This window comes from Micromys minutus, assembly GCF_963924665.1.
Source record: "Micromys minutus genome assembly, chromosome: 2".
NCBI lineage: Eukaryota > Metazoa > Chordata > Mammalia > Rodentia > Muridae > Micromys > Micromys minutus.
Window position 1 is genome coordinate 3,767,382 of NC_137971.1, and position 22,097 is coordinate 3,789,478.

The 22,097-nt window shown below is 46.6% G+C and overlaps 1 protein-coding gene across 1 annotated transcript in view; it reads left to right on the forward strand.

Annotated features, from left to right (window-relative positions):
- Positions 1-22,097, forward strand: part of ABLIM1 (actin binding LIM protein 1) — a 194,342-nt gene that overhangs the window by 68,951 nt on the left and 103,294 nt on the right. The window contains exons 3-4 of the mRNA XM_080912595.1: positions 13,636-13,819; positions 17,237-17,346. Of these exons, the coding sequence (XP_080768721.1) occupies positions 13,636-13,819; positions 17,237-17,346 (294 nt within the window). The remainder of the gene's footprint in view (positions 1-13,635; positions 13,820-17,236; positions 17,347-22,097) is intronic.

Sequence of the window (22,097 nt, forward strand, 5' to 3'; positions counted from 1 at the left end):
CACTTTCCTTAGGCTGACTGCTGTTTTTAGAGCATGTGCTATGTCTTAGGGACTTGGCAATTTAACAGGAAGTTGTAATGCAGAGAAAGTTATGGACTCCTGTCAGTTTCTGTCTTCTTGCAGGGAGTCTGCCAGTGTGACTGTCTTGTGTCCCAGCTCTCAGGGTTAATCACTGCTGGAGGTGATTGAAACTACCGTAGGAGGGATTCCCACATAGGGGAACCCTGTAAGGGATCCATGGCTTCCCAAAGATTCTAGAGATCAGCATTCAAAGCTACACGTGCAACTCAAAATATTCTAATAGCTGTTAGAAAGGTGAAAAGGGACATTTAAAATTCATAATGTATTTCATTTAGCTGTGTGTCAATATACTATTTTAATTTGCATAAAGTTTGAGCTGTCAGCTATTTTTCATCTCTAGCTCAGCACACATCCATTTGGACTTGTCCTATTGTGAGTGCTCAAAGGCCACCGGTGGATGTCACCATCCTGGATAGCACTTTCACGGATCCCCTGAGGCTCACTTTCTTGTGCTCTCTCACTCCAAATCCTTAGATGTCCTGCAGGAAGGCTAAGCGTTGCTTTGCCTCACATTGGTTTACATTCTTCTGTTTCCCTGATACCAGTGGCCCCAGGGAGATGGGGGACTTTTTGTTGTTTGTTTTTATCAGATTTTACTATGTACTTTCCTTTCTTCTCTTTCTCTTAAATTTAAAACTTGTTATGCATATGGGTATTTTGCCTGCATGCATGTCTGTACACCACATGCATGCACTGACCACAGAGGCCAGGAGAGGGCGTTGGATCCCTGGAACTGGAGTTACAGACTATTGTGAGCCACCACATGGGTACTGGGGTTTGAACCCAGGTCCTCTGGAAGAGAAACCAATGCCTTACCCACTAAGCCATTTCTCCTTCCCATATCCTCTGTTTTCATTTAGAAGACTGCATTTTTAGAGCAATTTTAGATTTATAGAAACAAACAAATATCCTATACAAACAGGGCCATTTTTTTATTGGCTGCCATTTTGATAGGACTTAACCCTCCATAGAGATGCCCCTCCAACCTGTCAGATTTGGACAAGGGCATCCATCTGCAGGTGGCCACAGTGCCCACCTCAGGACAGCTGTTCTCTTCCTTACCCACCTGCCCCTGACTGCTGCTGAGTCCTCACACATGGCTTATATTTTCCAGTTACATCTGGACATGGAGTCTCATGCTGTTCAAACAGCTAGTGGACCAGTGCCTTGGGATGGAAGATTTGGAGCCATAGCATGTGCCAAAGAAGCAAGGACAGCCCAAGAGCATGTACCCACCTAAGTTACCTTGTAACTATGACAGTAGAAATGCCACCAAGCAGCCTTCCGTGTATGTTTGTTTGAGCATATACCACGTGTGTGCAGTACTCATGGAGGTCAGAAGAGGGCACCATATATCCCAGAGCTGGAATTGCAGGTGATTGTGAACCAGGTTTTTAGAAGAGCAGCGAGAACGCTTAGCCACTGAGGCAAGTCTGCAGCCCCAGAGCAAGGGTCCTATATCTAGGCATGTACTGTACACCCAACTGGAAAAAGACAGCAAAACTCAGATATTTTGATAAGATCTCCCAAGACCTTAAAACTTTTTGCCCATGTTTAAGTACACATAGAAGGACTTGTCTTAGGTTTTCTATTGCTGAGACCAAACAGCATGACCAAAATATAGGTTGGGGAGGAAAGGGTTAATTGGCTCACACTTCCATTTTGTCATTTCCCATAACTGAAGGAAGTCAGGACAGGAACTCAAGCAGGACAGGAACCTGGAGGCAGGAGCTGACATGGAGGCCATGGAAGGGTGCTGCTTACTATCTTGCTCAGCCTGCTTTCTTGTAGAACCCAGGACCACCAGCTCAGGGATGGCACTACCCACAATGGGCTGAGCCCTCCCCCATCAGTCACTAATTAAGAAAATGCCTTTCAGCTGAATCTTATGGAGGCATTTCCTCAATTAAGGCTCCCTCCTCTCAGATCCATAATTTAGATCTGAGATGAGTTGCTAAAGGGAAGACATGAACATGCTTGACCAGAGTACCCAAGTGTGGCTGTGAATTCTCAACACATCAGGAGCAGCAAGGACACAGAATTCCCTCCTGCCTGACCACCAGGATATCCCAGTCCCTGTATGTGGGTACTGGCTGCAAGGAGCTCTCAGACAGAAAAGAGGCAGGCTGATCTGGAGTTGTACAGATACATTCTGTTGACCACACAGACTGCACCATGGTCCTGTGAGACGGCAAGGACAACTGAGCCTCTGCCATTTGGGCAAAGATAAGCCTGCACGTGGTTTAGGACAAATGTGACTTCATCCTTGCAGGGATGAATCCAGTTTATCTGAGGCGAATACCAAAGAGCCGGCCACACCTGAGCCCAGCTGTAGAACTCCGCAGACCGCAGCTGCTGCCGAGAGCTTGCAGCGTTCACACCCCTGCGTGCGGTCCCTTACAATAGTTTGTCCCCTTTTTAGTGGTTTGGTAGATAGTGATGCTGATAAATCCAGCTAGGTTTTCCTGGGGACATTGCTATGGTTGCAACTGAAGAAGGTTACAGTCCTGTGATTCAGAATCGATCATCCCTCCGTACTAGGAGTTCAGGTTGGAACACTGAAGTCACATGATTAGCAATGATGGAAACTTGACCTATTCTGGCAGCATTTCTGAATGCTGATCCTCAACAGTAACATTTATTTATTTCAACAAATGCCTGAGTGCTCAGCTGCTCAAAGATAAATTCTACACGATTAAGTTATACATATAAAGACTTGTCTGTGCCTTCGCAGAGGTGTTAATCAGAAATTCAAATGATTGTGCAGATAGAAGTTAACCACCAGTGATGGGTAAAATCAAGGGACAACTGGAAGTTTAGAAAGACACATGCTCACAGCACTAAGTCTTTCTTAGGAAAATATCCCCACAAAAGCAACTTGGAGGAGAAAGGGTTTATTTTAGCTCAAACCTGAGGCACCTGGTCACATCAGGTTCATAATGGGGAAACTGTGGAATGGATACATTTTACATCAGCCTGGTCATGAGGCTATGGGAACAAGAGGTCAAAGGTTATGGCTTAGAAGTGAAGCCTTTGAGCTACAGAGGGGTGGGATTGTGGTAGGGTAAACTTGATCTGGAATCACTTCCAACCATCCTCTGAGGATTGTCTTGATGGCTTCTCCTGTGACCAGAAGGGCCCGCCCAGGGTGGATGGCACCATCTCCTGGATCCCAGGCTGGATACAGTGGAAAAGAGAACTGTAAAGCAGATTTATTCATTCATCCTCCTCTGGAAAAGAAACAGACAGAGGCCAGGGGCTTTGTGTGTTTGTGGCAAGGGGAGGAACAGGTGGTAAAGAAGGTTCCTCTGCCCACTGCCCCCCCACCCCCCAGGGAGGGGAGTTTGAGTTGCTGCTGAAAAAGGAAAAAGGAAAGAAAGAAACAGAAAAACCCAGCATAGGCTTTGTTATCCCAAAGGGCAGATTTACCTTTTTGTTTTGTTTTTAACTAAAAATTACCTCATTTTTGCATAAGGAAGCCTGAGAATATTGACCCCAGATACCTTCACATCCTGGCCCTGTGAAACACTTACAGGGTGGCCCTCCCTTATCGGGTGGTTGTTCTGAAGGGCAGTACAGAATCATTCTTGTTACCACCAAGTACCTGACAGGAAGCGTTAAGGGTCTCCACAGAGACCTGAGAAGGGGGCCCGGACTATACAACCTCAAAGCCCAGGAACTCACTTCCTCCAGCAAAACTCTGCCTCCCGAAGATCCAACAGTCGTAGAAAACATCGCCAGCAGCCGGCAGGCAAGGTTCGGAGGGTTTCACATTCAGCCATGATACCTGCCTATGTAAGCCCAGGAAAACCGGATCTGTCCGGAAGCAAGATGCTAATGAGTGACAGGCACGTCCTCTCAGTCTATCCAGATCTTAGGGGTCCGTGGATGTGGCGAAGGAGGGGACAAGAGATGTCCATAGGCATTCGTGTTCCGGCAAACTCAATAACCCTCCAGCACAGAAGATATGTGCTTAGTGTGGGCAGAAGGCGGCTGCCTCATTAAAGGCGGTGGGCATGGAAGACAGAGGTGGGGCAGTGGTTGATAAATACATCCATTTTGACACAGAGTTCCTAATAGGGATGAAGGAAGCCACGATGTTCTTCTTATTTTAAAATGGCATCATAGGGCCTATAAGATGGCTGAAGGTGTAAGAGCCCTTGCCAGGAAGCAGGAGACCCTGAGTTAGATTCTCAGGACCCTCACGGTAGAAGGAGAGAACCAACTCCTGAAAGATGTACTCTGATCTCCATGTGTGTGCTCTGACATTACACACACAGAGAGAGACACAGACACACAGACACACACACAGAGACAAACACAGACACACTCACACACATAGACAGACTTACACAGACACAAAAACACACACAGACACAGACACACAGATGCACACACATACTCTAAATAAATGTAATAAAAATGAAAATTGAAAAGATGGCATTTTTAAGTAGCTTTATTTCTTTCTGAAGGAATAGAGCTAGTTTTCTATGTTATTTTTAGTTATGTCGTTTGAGATTTCTGAACACGGATCGTCTGTGGAAGATGTCAGATCACATGAGTGCTTCTCCCGTGGTAATATTGGCAGACATCCTCCCATAGAATCGCATTTGAGTAGGCAGTTGCCACTTGACTATGTGTTAGAGAGTGTGAAAAATGATATTTTTGATAGCTTTTTAAAAAATCCTCTGCTCCTTTTTTCTATGCTGTCCAATCTGTCAGTAGAGCCTGCCTCTCATCCCTTCTGAGAGGCTGGAGAGATGGCTCAGCGAATAAGAACATTTCCTGCATCAACATGAGGGCCTGGGTTCAGATCCTACCACCCACAGAAAGCGCTAGATGTGGCTGTCGCTGTGCCAACTGATGTTTTGTCAACTTGACACCAGCTAGGGTCACTGAGAAAGTGCCATCCTAGAACTGTCCTGTGAGCGTGTCTGCATTGGCTTGACTAATGATGGATGTGAGAAAGCCCAGCCTCTGTGGAGGCTGTGTGGGGCTAGAGCACTCACAGGGCGTGATAGAATTGGTGGGAAGCAGGGACGACTGGCTGGATCTCAGTGCTGGCGCGGGGAAGGGACAGAGATGCCGAGCAGAGTCTGAGGCTCACTCTCACCCTATGAGTGTGGAGGAGCTCATTGGGCATCTGACAGACTGAGAACCACTTCTTCGTGGTCCGGGTGTCACGGATCTGTGTCTGGAGGGTCAGTCCACGGACACGCATGGAACTTTCTCTGCAGCCTTCCTCTTGGTGCATTTTAGAGGAGGATTTTAGAGGAGGTAGAGATGCATCAGCTCAGTCTGGGGCTAGGAAAGAGACAGACAGACAGATAGACGCCTAATGACATCTGCCTGCTGCCCAAAATCTAAAAGTGTGGCCTACTGTTAGATTTAAATCCTGGTCATAAGCAAGGTTAGTCATTTTAAGCAAAGACAGCTTCACCCTCTCCCTCCCCTTACCCTCTCCCTCCCCTTACCCTCTCCCTCCCCTTACCCTCTCCCTCCCTTACCCTCTACTCTACCTCTTCTCTCTTCTCCCATCCCCCTTCCTCCCTCTCCCCCTTCCCATCACCCTTCCTCTCCCCATTACCCTTTCCCACTCCTCCCTCCTCCCCTCCCCTCTCCCACCTCCCCCTCCCTTCCTTGTACTTCCTTTGCTCATTTTTAACCCCAAAGCTCCACAGTAAGGCAATCTGTTAAAGACTTCCATACTTGTTTTTATATTCTGGGTGACATCTTTGTTTCTTGAGCTGCTTGTAAGCAAATTTGTTCACATATGAAATTCTACAACAGAGTCTACAGTACAGTGAGTGCTTGTATTAATAAACAGAGATTTCAAAGCTTCCTTTCTAACCAAGGCACTTGGGACCATGCATTCAAACTCTGAATTAACTCGAATCCCCGAAAGCATTGCTTTGGGGCCCACTTTCTGCCTGGTTGGTCTACCTATCATGGCATCCAGAGTGATCTCTGACTTCCATGTGCATTTAGAAGCCAGCAAAGAGCGGTGACAGTCCGTTTCTGAGGCTTACCTTTTGAGTCCAAGCGTTTTTCACAGAAGTTATTTCTGGCAGAAGCTGCCCCCGCACACCATTGTTGGTGAGTGCTGTTCAGCTATTTCGAGCTGTGAGCTACAGCAATAGCCCTTGTGAGCTAGCTTCTGTGGTTGCTTCAAGCTCATTGCTCTGCATGTCAGTCCAGAAATGCATTGAGTCAATCTGACACTGAACTCTGAGCTCGGGGAGACGGAAGGCCGCTGTTACCATCTTGATAAAAATCTGCGAGGAAAAGTGTAAGACAGAACAGTTTAAAAGAAATCGCTGGAGGAGCTGGGAAGTTATTCTAAGGCTAAGAACTCAGTTGCAGGAACACATGGACCTGAGTTTGAACCCGCAGCACCCACATGACCATGCACACCTGTGACCCCAGCACCATAGGAGCAGAGACCAGAGAGGGCGCCGGCTGCCAGCCTAGCTACAGACTCACAAGAGACCCTGTCTCAAAGGAGCAACAGGGCAGGGGCCCGACGTCATCCTCTGGTCTGCACACCCCTGCCCCATACTTGGAAAGGGAAGGGTAACCCAGGTTATACACCTGCTTCGGGTGGAAAAGCTCAGCAAAGCCCCTCATGCCTGTGGGTTCTTTTTTGGCAGTATTGGGTATTGAACCCAAGGCCTCCGGTAAAGGTTCTCCCGCTGAGCTGCTTCCTGGGATAGGCGGACTGGCAGCGGGCAGCTAGGCAACCAGTAAAGAGAGGAGCCACCAAAGGCTGCTGGTCCCCATTAAGACCCTAAGGATCGTGTTTCCTGGGTCCTCTCTTACTTGAGAACTGGCCAGGCCCACTGGAATCAGAGGCCTGCAGAGAAGGGGCGGTCCCCAGCTGCAGATGCAGGGTCTCCCACCTGATGGCGCTGGACACCCCCTTGAGGCAGGTGTGAGTCTGACCCTTTGAGCATTGACCGCAGGTGGGCCATCTCAGGGATAGATTTGCTGCTTCAGATGCTTCGCTTCCGCAGCCCCGCCCCCGCCACTGAAGCCAGGCTCTGCTCCCCCCACCCCCTCCCAGTCCGACGCCTCCACACTGTTCCCCTCCTGCTCCGTGGTATTTTTACTGCCCAAGCAGCTCTTGTTCTGTTGTTATTTTAAGATTTGGGCTTTAAAAAAAAAAGTGCTTGTTACTAATTTCACAACTTCCGTATAAAAATTTCTTGGATGTACATGTCCCCCACTCAACCAGTAAAATTGTATTCGGTGGTTTGTAGAGTGATTCCAGAGCATCGCATCAACCGGGCGCCGGGCTGTGTGTAGCCAGGCCTTGGTGGTGGGGAAGCAGGGCAGGATGCAGCCGGACTCTGAGCGAGGAATGCTTTAATAACTGATCCCGGGAAGGAAGGCAGTGAGCCTCTCTGTGCTGGCAGCCTGGGCTTTTAAGGCGCAGAACATGACTTTCCCAGGATATTTGTTAGAGCTGGGACATATGCATATTTCCGTTCGGATTCACCTCCACCATGTTTTTATGATCATGTAGATGTAAGACATTTGCTTTGGGCTGTCAGTGAAAGGTACTAAAGGTACTAAAAATATTTCGGGGGCTGGAGAGATGGCTTAGAGGTTAAGAGCACTGGCTCCTCCTCCAGAGGTTCAATTCCCTGCAACCTCATGGTGGCTCACATCTAACATGAGATCTGGCGCCCTCTTCTGGCATGCAGGTGTACATGCAGGCAGAACTCTGTATACCTAATAAATCTTTAAAACAAAACAAAATATTTTAAAAAAAATTTTTTTAAGGTCTGATGAGATGATTCAGTAGGTAAAGGCACCAGGGGTCTGAGCTTCAATATCTGATGGAAGGAGAGAATTGTCAACCACAATACATGCTGTGCATACAGACACACATAAAAGAAGTAACGCTGTAATAATGAGGTTGGAGCATTTGATGTTCCCCCAGAGAATTCCTGCTCAGTTCCCAGCAGCCATGTCAGGAGGTTCACAATTGCCTGTGACTCCAGATCCAGGGGACCAGGTTCCCTTTCTGGCCTCTGTGGGTACCCACTCGCTTTGCCATGTGCATGGGCATGCAAACACATAAACACATGCGCATACGCACATACATACACACACTTGACACGTATGCACACACATGATGATGCCCATACAAAACAATCTAAATAATAAAGTAATTAAAGTGTTTTAAATTTCTTCTGAATTTTGTTTAATATTCACCTTCAGATACTTTGGGTAAAGAGCTGAGTCAGAGGTCGGGGTGTCTCTGACTGTCCTACAAACGCAGTCAGGGACATATACTTCTCACTGGTGAGGGATCCTGCAGCATGGTGAAGCTGTTTGCAGGAGAACTCAAGGCATGGGACTATCAAAGACACTGTCAAAGATGGCTGCAGGGGAGGAAAGCTGAGCAGGCTGCAACAGGGTGACCACACTAAGTGGCAGTTGTATTAATTGTCCCTGGACAGAGCAGGGACCAGAATTCAAAGTCTGAGCCTTCCGTCAGAGGTAAAGCGTTTGTCAAACCACATCCAGTTCCTGGATAATGAAATGACCCCATGAGCTGCTTCCTAAAGCCCCTAAAGAATGTGATTTCTTCCTGCTCCTTCATGAGCAAGTTTTGGATACTTTCTGAAAAGATCCATTTACCTTATGTGTTTGAGTGTTTGCCTGTGTGTATGTATATGTCCCACATGATTGTAGTCCCTGTGGAGAGCAGAAGAGGGCAGCAGAGCCTGAGAACTGGAGTCACAGATGGCACGAGCCCTCGTGTAGAGACTGGGAGCAGGACCTGGAGCCTCCAGGAGAGCAATAGTGTTCTTAGTCACGGGGCCGTCTCTCCATCCTTGACCCCAGCTGCTTCTAATTTCTTAATTACTTCGTTTAATTATTTATATGCAGGTGTTTTGCCTGAATGCATGCACGAGTCTGGTGCCTGCAGAAGGTATTGGGTCTCCTGGGCCTGTAGTTACAGATGCTGGTGAGGCACCACATGGGTGCTGGGAATGGAACTTGGGTCCTTTAGTGGGGAAGCCAGTGCTCTTAATAGCTAGGCCATCTCTCTAGCTCCGCCCACCCCAATCTCTTAATATGTTATTATCACTAAGGGTGAGTTTCCATTAACGGGTGGGTATTTTGAGCAATTAGGTTCACTAAGGTAGAAGATAGAATTGGGGGATCAAGGAACTGGAAGGATTGGGGGAAACTTGCTTCATAGGCCCTGGGTTTCAGCTTTTCAAGAAGACAGTGGTCCTGTGGGTGAATGGTGGATGGAAACCACAAGCAAATAAACCACTGAACTGTCTGCCTAAAAATTACTAACATGGTGGATCAAACCTTCTAGGTATGTTTTCACAACTAAAAGGAATATTTTTAATGATCCAATTGGCAGGCATATGAAAGTTATTTGCACTAACCTTTCCGAGGGAGCCAACTTCATAGTCCTGTTTTGTGAGCACACTCTTGTTCTTTGTAAAAGCATATGTGGAGGTCTCTAAAAATTGAGTTCTTAAGGTTCCTGACTCTGGGATCTTTGTTCTCACTTGTTGGTAAATCATCCACGATGCTTGGTCTAACCCACTGTAGTACCTGCCCCATTCTGACGGGAACTCAAACTGTCCCAAGTGAATTCTTTTCCTGACAATACAAACACTGCTTTTAATAAAAATTGCTTCCAGGTAGAAGGGCACTGCTGACGCCCGGGTTCAAGAAAAGATGGCAAGAAGGTACAGGGAGGAGCAGATCCTGAGGATATTCGCTGACTACTACCCTGGGCTTTGTGGTTGCTTAAAAATGTTGGTGTAGGATAAGAACCTGGATACAGCTAGAAATTTACCAAGACAGGGAATGGACGCATCTCGCAGAAGCCTTTTTAGGAGTGGCAGTACCACAGAGCTGAAAGGACGGAGCCACTGGAAGAGGCCAAGTTTGAAGTCGGCTCTCCGTCTGTTCCCTGTTTACAGCCATGGTCTAAAGCTTGCCGGACACAGGATAGTATATAGATATAGACAGAGATTACTGACTGGTAATCCTCTGCTCAACAATACCACGGCCATTCTGGTCTTGGGTGATGTTACAACGTTTGAAGTGATGCCTAGGTCCAGCTGCATGGAGTTTTTCCCTTTCATTACCTGGTATGTACGCCACAGATCCCTGCCCCGTTAAACACTGTCTTACTCTCTAAACCACCGTAAATAAAGCTATCGTTTTTGGATAATGTGACTTGGCTTTAAATGTCAGAGAAAAGCCAAGTCAGATCACAACACTGGCACAGTTTGTCATCTCTCAACTGTGTTACAAAATCATGTTGTATACAGCTATGCTAAGCTCGTGAAATTACAGTTTAATTAAAGAGAGCGTGTGTCAGTCCCTCAAACCACTTTCAGACAGAGAAACCCACACAGAGGCATCCTGAGGGGAAATAGTAAGCAGAAAGGACTTTCTAGGGCTGGAGAGATGGCTCACTGACTGCTCTTCTAGAGGTCCTGAGTTCAAATCCCAGCAACCACATGGTGGCTCACAACCATCTGTAATGGGATCTGATGGCCTCTTCTGATCTGTCTGAAAACAGTTTCAGTGTACTTATATATAATAAATAAAATAAAAATAAAAGGACTTTTAATAGGTGTTCCCTTTTGAAAGGATCCTGTGGTCCACATTGGCATGAAGCTCACCTGGGTCTTGTCATGGAAAAATCTGTGATTTTTATTCCCAGCCCAGATAGCTGGATGAGAGCAAAGGGAGCAAGTCCACCGTTGGCCCTTTCTCGGAGCTACGAGAAGTTTGAAGGAACAAATGAGTCATGCAAACTGGTGCTGACTCCCGGGAGTGGAACTGGTGGGAACCTGCCAAGTATGAGGCAGAATTCAGCTTAATTAGACCGCACCATTCTATGTCTTATATTAGCCGCAGAGATTAATAAAGACTCTCGGCCATAAAGTGCTCTGGCATCTTGAAGGTACACACCTATGAAATTACTGAAGAGGACTCTGAGTGTCCCGTGATGACCCTACCCCACCCCCAAGGATTGTTTCTGCTCTAAGAATCTGAGGTCAGAACTAGGCTGCTGCTCTACAAGCTCCCAGCATGATCCTTGGTAAGGAAGAAGCCAGTGAGAACCTCAGATGCAGAAGAGATGCCAACGGTTACAGGAGGAGACAGCCGTTCTGAGAACATGGTCGTAACATTATTTATAGGGTGGTCAGTTTCCAGCAGATGGTCTCTGGCCATCATTTTAGGTCACTTGGTTTTCAAGAACAGTGTCATACCTGTGGAGTGTTGGTCTAAACAAGGACCAGGAAGTCCACACGGAAAGCTTGTGCGTGGTTTCTGTATCTTCTTGACTCTCAAGAGTTCTAACTGATGGGGGAGGGGTAACCTAGGTCATGGTTTCACTGCATTAACACTTCGTTAGACTGGGGTTCTCAACCTCTTTCTACTCTAAACCCCTTAGCACCTGTGAAACTTTTATACTACTCTGGATGGGTAAACATTTGAAACAAGTTTATAAACCAGACATTTACTGGTATCAAATCATAAATAAATGCATTTTAAAACAGTTCTTTGTCATACATACAATTTTTACCATATATTAAAGTAAAAAATGGATTCTTAAACTGCTAGGATCGCGGGCTTGCTTATTATCTACACAAAGAATATTTGAGCCAAGGGATGAAGAGGATCTTTAGTAATTTTCAGACTTGAGCAATATTTTGATTTTATAATCATCCATGCTGAGAATGCCACACTGCATAAATACATATGCAAAGTGGCAGAAATGTGTTTAAGGCCATTCCAGAAATTACTGGAAATTCTGTCCTAATCTCAAGCCAAAAGGCATTTAATGATGATTTGTTTTGTGTGTGTGTGTGTGTGTGTGTGTGCATGAAAAGCAAGTCAGCAGCTGAGTCAGAAATTTTTGAAGTCAGACACTCTGAAACAGTTTGATCTAGAACATACTAATTTGATACTCAGGTGCTGAGCAGTGACAGTAGGAGAATCTCCTTGTTTTCCATTGTTAAATTGCCATCGCATGTGCCTTAAACAAATAACAAAGAGTACATAACTGTACATGACATGCTGTGAACCTGAGAGGAGCAATGTGCACTTGTCCTGAGTGGCCACGGCACACAGACAGCACAAAGTGCACGTATGTATATGTTTTGTTCAGACTCACTGCTATTTGGTGACGTATTACACTGCCGTGGGTGACTGCCGCCCCACATTCACTGCACATGGTTTTGAATTAATTTTTGGTCCTGACATGTTAAGAAATCGTGTGTGTGTGTGTGTGTGTGTGTGTGTGTGTGTGTATGTTTTCCGAGACAGGGTTTCTCTGTGTATCCCGCCTGTCCTGGAACTCACTCTGTAGACCAGGCTGGCTTTGAACTCAGAGATCCCCCTGCCTCCCGAGCGCTGGGATTAAAGGCCTCTCCACCGTGCTTTGCTCATGTTCAGAAAAGACTCATGGCTTCGTTTCTAATTTCCTCTGGCGGCCCCACCTTCAGTTCTGTGATCATACTCATTTTGAGAGCCTGCATGTTACACTGTTAACGAGTATGGGAACTAGGAAGAATAACTAACCCCGTGTTCTGGCAAATCCCTAGGAGAGCGTCTCAGTGACCGAGCCCACTTTTCTCCCACCCCACCTGCTCTGTTTGTGAGAAGGATCAGAAAGGGTTCCAGATGCCTTACCTGAGGCTGCCCTTCCTGGGTGGCAGGAGATAGTCTTTATCAGGGGATGCTCTAGGCTTGATTTGTGGACAAGTTGTGACCTGCTTGTGTTTGTCTGAACATGCAGAATAGGCTCAAGCTCCTGGCAGCCCCGTACTCTACATGTCCCTGTCAGTCCCTGTCATCCACAGACGTCCAGCTGTCTGGTTTGGACAGGGATGCCAAGATCCAGATACAACAAAGCATCATTTTTTTTTTGCATGTCCCAAGATCACAGATGACAATTCTGTGTTGGACTTGTCCCTTCCCTTCCTGGCCTACAGATTCTCATGTCCCGTATGTCACATCACCGGGTCACCGTATCCTAGTTCCTGCACAGAGACAGCTCAGGCTCCAACTGCTTTGTAGCTTTGAGGAAAAGATTTCCAATGTGTGAAAAAATGGCCACTGGAAACTGCAGCTGTTGCTGTTGGGATAGTAGGAACCTATTACTCAGTGATCTTGGCCCAAATCTGGTAGCTGTGTGGGCAAGCAGTGGGCACCTTTCCTAACAGCATTGCCAGGGACACCTTAGTCAGCATCCCAGGGAGCCCGAATGGGCATATCTTTCCATCACAGACTGATTGTTGCTGAATCTTAGATACCACTGAGACCATTGAAACGCAGCCAGTGGATTTTACTTGTATGAGATATTGCATGGCTCCTGGGGGGGAAGGGGGGAGCAGGAGAAAACACAGAGCCCAATAATAAATGGCTCTTTGTGCCAGTCCACTCCCTGTCCCCAAACCGTTGAGAGCACAGGGAGCCACCAGCATCTGGCAGAAAGCAAATGCTGCCCAGATTTGGCAGGCGGTGACCAGTTGTGAACTTGCTTTTCTACAGTGTGCGGCTGCGACCTGGCCCAGGGAGGCTTCTTCATAAAGAGCGGGGACTATCTGTGTACCCTGGACTACCAGAGGATGTACGGGACCCGGTGTCACAGCTGTGGCGAGTTCGTGGAAGGTGAGGTGGTAACTGCCCTGGGAAAGACCTACCACCCCAACTGCTTCGCCTGTACAATCTGCAAGTAAGTAGCCATCTTTCTTCCCAAGCCCCCGGCTCTCTCCAACAGACAAATGCTTGCTTCAGCCACCAAAGCTTTGACAACCTCCTAGGTCCTGAACAGTACAGAGTCTTTTTTTTTTTTTTAAGTATGCTCTTTTTTAGAAAAAGATTTATTTATTTTATGTGAGTACACTGTAGCTGTCTTCAGACACACCAGGAGAGTGTATTGGATCCCATTACAGATGGTTGTGAGCCACCATGTGGTTGCTGGGGATTGAACTCGGGACCTTTGGAAGAGCAGTCAGTGCTCTTAACCTCTGAGCCATCTCTCCAGCCCACAGAGTCTTAAACTAGCTCCTTCCCAACATGTCTGTTCGTGGTTCTTGGTCTCTTCTTGCCTGCTCATTCTTGGTGCAGTACAGCTGGGGAGCTTTCCTCTGTATCCTCTGTAAAGAAGTGTGGTGGTCACTTGTGAGTGGCTGTGTCTCAAGCCTGGAAGGGACCTGGATCTCAGGAAAGTTTTAATAATAAAGACTTCACAGGAGGGGACAGACAGCTGCTTAGAAGGATAAAGCTCATTTGGGAATGTAGGTGATTATGTGGACACTTTATGTAGCACCTTCTAGCTGGGCATCGTCCCAGCATTCAGGAGGCAGAGATGGAGAATCGCTTGAGCACAGATGTTCAAGGCCAGCTTAGCCAGGACCACACAACCCCCTCCTTCTAGAGATGAAATGGCATCTTTACTATGGCTTGTGACAGCTGGAAATGGCTCACTGGTCAAGTCATTAGTCTTTAGGTCTTTTCTTTGTTTCTTTGCTTTGTCATGTTTGAGATAAGGCCTCACTACGTAACCCTGGCTGTCCTGGAACTATGTAGACCAGGCTGGCTTTGAACTCCCAGAGATCCTCCTGCCTCTGCCTCTCAAGTGCTGGGGTTGAAGGCATGTGCCACTGTGCCTGGCTTTAGGTCTTTCTTGGCTATGTGTTAGTACAGGAGTTAGGACTTCTGTCAGATACAGTGGCAGGTTAAGGAACCATGACAGAGACCAAATGGTTTACGAAGCCTAGAGACACTAGTCCTTGGTGTTTCCGGGGAAACTCCTGGTGGCTAGACATCTGTAGTACACAGCTTAGTGACACCCATCCATCTGAGGGAAGGAAACTGACATGGGAGGGGTGGGGGTGTGTGCGATTGTATTTTGGGAGCTGCACATTACAAAAGAAAGATACCTTCAACTCTTACAGTACACGGAGTCTGGCTAGTGCCATAGAAGATCTGTGTGGGTCTATAGCTAAGCACTGAATGGAAGGGGGGTCAGCCACACTCCTAGGGTGATGCACATAACAGCATACTTGTTATCAGTGCCCCCCAAGAGCTGGGTCAGCCCCGGACAGTGATTTACTTACTTTCCCCAAGGATCTTGCTTGGCTCACCCGGGCCCCATCCCTGAGTGGAGACCAAGGAACGAATGTTTGCTGTACTGTGTTTAAAGGTACTTAACCCTCTGAGATTCTGCTTACAGAATAGACGAGGGGCTTGTTCAGGTGCAGTAATGAGTGAGAAGTAAGGGGCCCCTTGCAGCACTGTGGTGAGTTTTAATTACTAACACAGGTCTAAGTCAGGTAGATGAGGCCTGTCCCTGCCTGTGGCCTCTTTATCTGTCCAGTGAAAAGTGGCAAAGCACTTCAGAGAGGGAGCCACAAACTGAGGACCTTGGATATGCGAAGGTGTAAGACTACAGTCTCCCCCACCCACACACTTGATAACTGGTACTAGTCATACTGAGGCTAAGCCCAGCCGTGCTGCTGGGTGCTTATCTTGATTAGGCTACGAGGACATGAGTTTAGGGCTGTGAATGTAAAAATGCAGGTCAGGAAGCTTGGACTTGCTCCAGACCAATGACTTCTGACTTGTTCATGTCGGTCTCTCGAGTTCCACATTTCCTAACTGAGTCCCGCATGAGAAACTCACATTTGAGCTGGAGAGATGGCTCAGTGGTTAAGAGCACTGACTGCTCTTCCAGAGGTCCTGAGTTCAATTCCCAGCAACCACATGGTGACTCACAACCATCTGCAATGAGATCTGATGCCCTCTTCTGGTGTCTGAAGACAGCAACGGTGTACTTATATATGATAAATAAATAAACCTTTTTAAAAAAGAAAACTCACACTGATGAAGATGGTTGGTAAATTGGCTTGCTGCAGCAAGCAAGCTTCGGAAACCTCACATACCTGCAGAAGGTGCACTTTTGTGCAGTGAGCTGTTGCTGGTGAATGTCCAGCAGGGAAGGAACGTGCGTTTCTGAAACAGTGACTGCTGCTAACTTTTACATTTACTTTATGTGAGTGAATGCTTGGCCTGCGTGTGAGTTTACCCTGTGCATGTCCAGTGTCTCTGGACCCCTGGAACTGGAGTTATAGATGGTTGTGACTGCCACGTGGGTACTGAACCTGGCACTTCTGCAACAACAAATGCTCTTAACCACTGAGCCATCTCTTCATCCCCTGCAGCCAATTCTCAAACATGTCGGCAGCACCTTGTCCTGTCGCTTGCAGCTTATGAAGGACTGGGTTCTCCAGTGCTTTGCAAATTCACATGTCCAGAAAGGACAGTCTAACTCCACATACTTACTGCCGAAAACTCCACATAGTCACCACAAAATATGGGACCAAGAAGGCTCCCGCTTCTCCTGTAAGCTGTTCTCTTAGGGATGTACCCTGAGCTTCAGTGAGAATCCATGACACTTAAGATGTGTTATGGTGTGTGTGTGTGTGTGAGTGGGTGTGTGTGAGTGTGGTGTGTGTGAGTGAGTATGTGAGTGTGTATGTGTGAGTGAGTGTGAGTGTGTGTGTATGTGTGTGAGTGTTGTGAGTATGTGATGTATATGTGTGTGAGTATGTGTGGGTGAGTGTGTGAGATGTGTGGTATATGTGTATGGGAGTGAGAGTGTGTGAATATGTGTGTGAATGTGCATGTGAGTGTGTGTTATATGTGTGTTTGTGTATGAGTGAGTGTATATGTGTGTGGTGTGTGTGAGTGGGTGTGTGTGTGTGAGTGTGTGTATGTGAGTGTGTGTGTGAGTGTGTAGTGTATGCGTGTGTGAGTGTGTTTTGATGAAGAACTTCCTTATGGAAATCACTGCTCTGTGGTTCCTGAGGAGTGATTTGTTCAGACACCCTCCACCTTAGAGTGAAGCTAAGCCGTGATACTTTCCATGGAGCCTGCAGGGCCGGTGCTCTCTCCATCTCATAATGAAGCGCTGCATTTGTTTGGCCTGTGTCCAGCTGGCGGGCTTGGGGCATGGCTACATTTCAAACATTCTGCCTGGTGTTCCTCCAAGAAATCAATTTGCACCAGAGGGTAGCAGGCGAAGGGGTAAGGAGAAGGAATGAAATTGCTGGAATAACTCTGAGGGCAAATGTCTTTCTGTCTCCAGGCGTCCATTTCCACCCGGAGACCGAGTCACATTCAACGGGAGAGACTGTCTTTGTCAGCTCTGTGCACAGCCGATGTCGTCCAGCCCTAAAGAAGCCACCTGCCCCAGCAGTAAGTGCTCTGTCCCCGCAGCCACTGACAGAAACGCCTTTGTAGTTCTAAGGTACTTCAGGAAGATGCCTGTCTTTTGAACAGTCCTATTAGCAAATACGAAGTTTCGTCTTGTCTGGGGCATTCTCTTTCCATATGGAAAAACGTCATGCAGTGTTTACTAAACCCAGACAGGGAGAAGAGCATGATCATTGTATCAAAATGCCCAAATGGAATTAGATATGGAACTAATTTTAAACACTAAATCTATTATTTATTTTATATGAGTGCTATGTCTTCACACATTCCAAATGAGGGAATCAGATCCCATTACAGATGCTTGTGAGCCACCATGTGGTTGCTGGGATTTGAACTCAGGGCCTCTGGAAGAGCAGTAAGTGCTCTTAACCACTGAGCCATCTCTCCAGCCCCCTTGAACTGTCCATTTTGACAGCCAGCGAGGAAAAATTGTTATGAGCCTCTATGTTGAAATGCCTTGCCTGTGACCACACCACAGAGATTGCGGCCTGGCTCGCAGCTCAGAAGATGCATTTCCTCACAGGAAGGAAGACATGGCTGAGAGGGGGCGTGGTTTGTGTGCTAGGAAACAGGATAGGAAAAGCCAATGCTCAACAGGCTGCCTTTTCCCTTGAAAATCATTACTGTTGTGTGTGGTAGCATGGCATACACGTCCTTATAGAACCACTTTGCTCTGGGCCCTGAGGGGGGCAGAGGACAACTGCAGGAGTCCGATCTCTCTTTCTACCGTGTGATCCGCTCATCAAAGTCAGGCCTTAGGCTTGTTTGGCAAGCTCTCTGCCTCCCGAGCCACCTCCCAGGCCCCTCTGTTTTTCTTGGCTCACTTTGGGATCCTCTACCAGACTTTGGGATGGGGTCCCTCAAATTCAGGGTGGGTCTCCCCTCCTCAGTTATATCTTCCTGGAAACACCTCCACAGACACCCAGAGGAGCATCTCCTGATCCAGTTCAGTCAGTCAGGTTGTCAGTGGGTGACTTCTCCCTGCACGTAGCCCATCTTTAGCTGTAGAGGTTGAGATAGGAGGACTTTGGAGACAGGGGATAAATAGTTGTCTCTCTGTGTTAAAATCACTGTCTCCTCTCACAGGAGATGCAGATGGGACAATTTCTATTAACCCCTAAATAATTCTCTGCTCACCCAGAGGGACTCTGAAAATTGTTCATTTGATACCTATGGACCACCCAAAATGTGTATCATCCTATAGACTGAAAATATAACCTTGAGCAAAATGAATTTTTGCATCCTCAGGAAGCTTGCTTTTTAACGACAAATTACCACAAAAGCAAATTACCACAGAATGTGGCATGTGAGCTGAAAAAGAAGATAAGGTTTTCTTTGTAGGAGCAGGCAAAGGGGACCTATGTAGAAGCCAACACCTAAACAAGTGTGGGAAGACAGTTTACATGTATGACAGATTTGACATTTTCCATGTTGAGAGTTCATATGACCTATGGGAATCCAGAGAGAAACACCCCATAATAGACTCTTTCTTTTTATGAATATACTAGAAATGACATTGGACTGATTAAGTAATATCTATTATAAGTCAATATATGCTGAGCTGGGAACTGGGGAGTCACCAAGGAAGCTGTCTCAGCTCTTTACTGAGGCGTCAGATGAGACCAGAATTTCCCTTAGTATCTATGAATTTTCGGCAGCCCTCTGGAGACCTGGAATACATAACCCCCTTAAGTTCTCCGAGTCCTAGTTCCTTAGAGTCAGGTAAGCATTTTCTATTCTGGACAAATTCTACACAGTTTATAGCAGTGGAGCCCAGTCTTCCCATTACTGTGGGAATCTTTCACTTAGTGCAAATGAGTGTTGGCTCAGCGGTGGCTGAACCACCCCTTCTCTGATTAGTTCTGAGCACTACACTAAGCTATTGGTATAGACAGATACGAACTTAGAGGGCAGTTTGCTACTACGCCCATTCAGCAGAATGATAGTAGTGAGTTTCTGCTGGAGTCTTATCACCTCCCAGGCAAGCTTTCCCAGCCATATTTATGGCACCAGGCATGTATTTCCTCCCGTGGGGTGGGCCTTGAATCCAGGCACAAAGTACAGTCAAGTTATTTTCACAAAATCCATCCTGCTATTATACTCACAGGAATACTATGCTAAGCTGGTGGTTGTAGCTCACAGGGTTCATAGTGTTTTCTCCCTTAAAAGCATGCATAGCATCTTCTAGTTCTATGAGAGCCACATCTAACAAATTCTAAATTTTATTCTACCTTATATACAGGCACTAAAATATATAATTCATTATTTTGTACAATTAATAGATGCTAATATAAAATATTTGGATACAACTATGTCTTCTCTTTTTATATGACATTCATGTTATACCCATAAATTAAAACTATGAAACTATGTAACCAGCTAACAAACACTGTATTTTAATTCTAGCTTTAACTGTTATTTTACTTATGTATACATCATTGAGCCAAATTTTATTTTCTCCTTTGCTTCCACTGAATAAAATTCCATTTCACTGCAATGCAAACATTTTTATTTTCAAGAAGTTTGTATTTATTTGGACAAATGCCAAAAGGTATTGAAAGATTGTGTGGGCTTCTGTGAAGGAGAGAGAGAGCTCTTCTATCTGGATACATACATGCAAAGTCCCCAGTGGAAGCAGGCCCACGGATACTGGAGTAATGGGACTGTTCAGCAGTGTTCTGAAACCGTTAGCACATAATTAGAAAACATTTGGTTGCTATTTGTAGTTCTCCAAGAGTTGCCTTGACTTCAAAACTATTCTGTTATGACAGCCATTCCTATCTTTAAAAAGAAAGAAAGAAAGAAAGGAAAGAAAGAAAGAAAGAAAGAAAGAAAGAAAGAAAGAAAGAGAAAGGGCTTTTTATACTTGGCAAGAGGCTTCCTAAGAAAGAGCCTGCCTTCCTCTTAGTGTGAGGCTCTCCCTGGCAATGTTCACAGCCTCTGTGATCTAATTCAGAGAGCCAAGGCCCCCTCTCACCTTCTAGCTGCGCTTCGGAGGCACAGCCGCATTGCATATTCAGTGGCTGACTTTTCATAAGCAGTGAGTAGGAAGCAGAGACAAGGGGAGGGGAGAAAGAAGCCTCAGACAGGCAATAAAATGGTCCAAAATAGTCTGTGTTGGTGCTTCCTGAATAAAGAGGTAGCATTTCTGCCTGGCTGGCCTGTGGCTGGCCTCTGTCATTCTGACCTCTGTGCTTCTCAGTGTCTGTGTGCATGTGCATATAAAGGCCCTAGGACAGCCTCAGCTTCCATTCCTTAGGTGCTGCCCAACTTGGTTTTTGAGAGAGTCTCTCTCGCTGGTCTAAAGTTCACCAAACAGTCGGGATTGTGAGCACGCTGTGAGTCACGCTGCCATGCCGAACTCTTTCTCGTGGACTCTGGGGACCGGACTCTGGTCTCGGTGCTTACAAAGCAAGCCCTTTACCAGCTGAGCTAAAGGTCCAGCCCCTTCAGTGCTTCTTCCACCTTAAATCATCCTTACCCTGAGCTCTGATTTATTTTCTAATGCACCTAGTGCTTAGGACAGTCTGGGAGTGCACTTTATTGCCCCCAATTAGTACAAGTATCTACTTGTTCTCAAAGGGAGGTGGTAGTAAAAGGGACCTATAGGGCTGTGACAACATTGTAGCTAAACTGTTTCACTAGCTGATTCCTGACTTCTAAAAGTGTGGGGGACGGAAGGTTAAGTCCCGTCCTCTATGCCTCCCGCCTTTCCTTCCTCCTCCATCTACCAGCAGCTAAGGAACTGGATTTCCATTGGTCAAAGAACCTTGGGGTGGGGACAGGAGGGGGGGGTGGTCATGTGTGATAACCCAATGTCTCGGGAAGCAGGTTCAGAGGAGCATTTCCTCCATAGCTCCTGTCTATCTCAGACTGCAGTGGGCTGCTGTCTCCACTCTGCCTTTCCTTAAAAGCTGTCTGACTGGAGTCTAGTTGTGCGTGGGCTTGGGTGAGCATAAGAAACACCCACACAAATGTATCCATCCAGCCTCTCTGTTTCCCTCCTCTGTATAGCATCCCTATTCTACTTGGAATTGGAACGCCCACAGGTAGCAGGGCACTCTCTGATCGGACAGAACTGAAATTGGTTCCCAAAGAGTTATGCGCTCACCTTCCAGGGTCAGGGAGATAGTCTCCATTATTTTACTTGGTGCAAAACCTTTTCTAGTTGCAAGGTAATTATCTTTATCTCTGAAGACATGTGGAGGTTGGGAAGGACTTGTCTGCTGCAACGCCTAAGGAATTCTTACCTGGGCGACCCCTGGTGCTACTGCTCACCAGCAGCCTCTACCTGCCCATCCTCCACTGTCCTTTCTCTAGAAGGACTGATAATAGGGACTTCTTCAAAGGATGTAATAATGAAGTGCATGCAGTTCTGGTTGGTTATAATTTACAATCCTCATAACAAGAAAATAAGCAACAGAGGTGGCCTAGTGAGGTTGACAGTTAACGCTGACTATATTTATACAGGGACCATCCCTGAACCTGGAGGCCTGCTGGTGGGAACCAAGCTTCAGCCACCCTCCTGTCCCTCCACTGGCAGAGAAAGAGAGAAGAAGAAGAAGAAGAAAGGGGGAAAGAAAGGAATAATTGAGAGATAACAGAACTTGGAAGGCAAAGGCAGGCAGATCTCTGAGTTTGATGCCAGCCTGGTCTACATAGTTCAGGGACAGACAGGGCTACACAAAGAAACCTTGTCTTGCCCTTGTTCTGACTCCAGCCATGGGTAAGTG